The sequence below is a fragment of the Hippocampus comes genome, unplaced genomic scaffold, assembly GCF_001891065.2.
Source record: "Hippocampus comes isolate QL1 unplaced genomic scaffold, H_comes_QL1_v1.1 C16645412, whole genome shotgun sequence".
NCBI classification, from domain to species: Eukaryota; Metazoa; Chordata; class Actinopteri; order Syngnathiformes; family Syngnathidae; genus Hippocampus; species Hippocampus comes.
In genome coordinates, this window is record NW_017835683.1 from 1 (window position 1) to 637 (window position 637).

The 637-nt window shown below is 43.3% G+C and overlaps 1 protein-coding gene across 1 annotated transcript; it reads right to left on the reverse strand.

The window, feature by feature from the left end:
* Positions 1-24: 24 nt before the first annotated feature.
* Positions 25-597, reverse strand: LOC109508824 (dynein intermediate chain 1, axonemal-like). The gene is made up of 3 exons (XM_019858779.1): positions 434-597; positions 245-329; positions 25-159 (listed from the first exon to the last, which is right to left on the reverse strand). The coding sequence occupies exons 1-3, from the start codon at positions 572-574 to the stop codon at positions 38-40; spliced, it is 348 nt and encodes a 115-aa protein (XP_019714338.1). The 5' UTR covers positions 575-597; the 3' UTR covers positions 25-37.
* Positions 598-637: the final 40 nt, after the last annotated feature.

Consider the following 637-nt stretch of genomic DNA (forward strand, 5'->3'; position numbering starts at 1 on the left):
TACGGCGAGTGAGTGCTGGATGTGTTGGTGAGCATGCCTACCAGCAGAGGGCAGTGACGCACATCATTTTGGCTTTGTCATACTGGAACTTCCACAAGGGGAGAACAGTACCCTCCTGCTCGCGAAATTCATCAGCCGCATCCTCAAAATATTTGAAATCTTGAAAGGAAATCCAAGGCGAGCAAAGAAAACATGTGTGACATATTACAGATGACTCCACCGACAAAGACCAAAGGTTGAACACCTTGTGCTACTTCACTATACGAGTTCTGATTGACCATCCGCTCCAACAGCTTGGCTGATTTGGATACTTGGGTGATGTCATCGCTCTGTAGAGATAAAAGAAGTTGGTGGGAAAAAAAATGTATCAATACAGCTGGCTACAAACACTTGACAGATTTGCTATTGGGTGCAATGCAACGGTGTGACTCGCCGGCGTCTCAATGAGCATCATCTTCTTTTTGTTTTTGTCACTCTCCTTCTCTTTCTGTTTCTGTTTTTGCACCTCTTGTTTCTGGAGCTCCGCCATGTACACATCATATATGTTCCACTGCAAAGGCGAAACAGGAGTCATGGCAGCATTCCCAAGCAAATGTTTCTAAATTACTCAGAAGTATTGATTATTTATTTATTTATT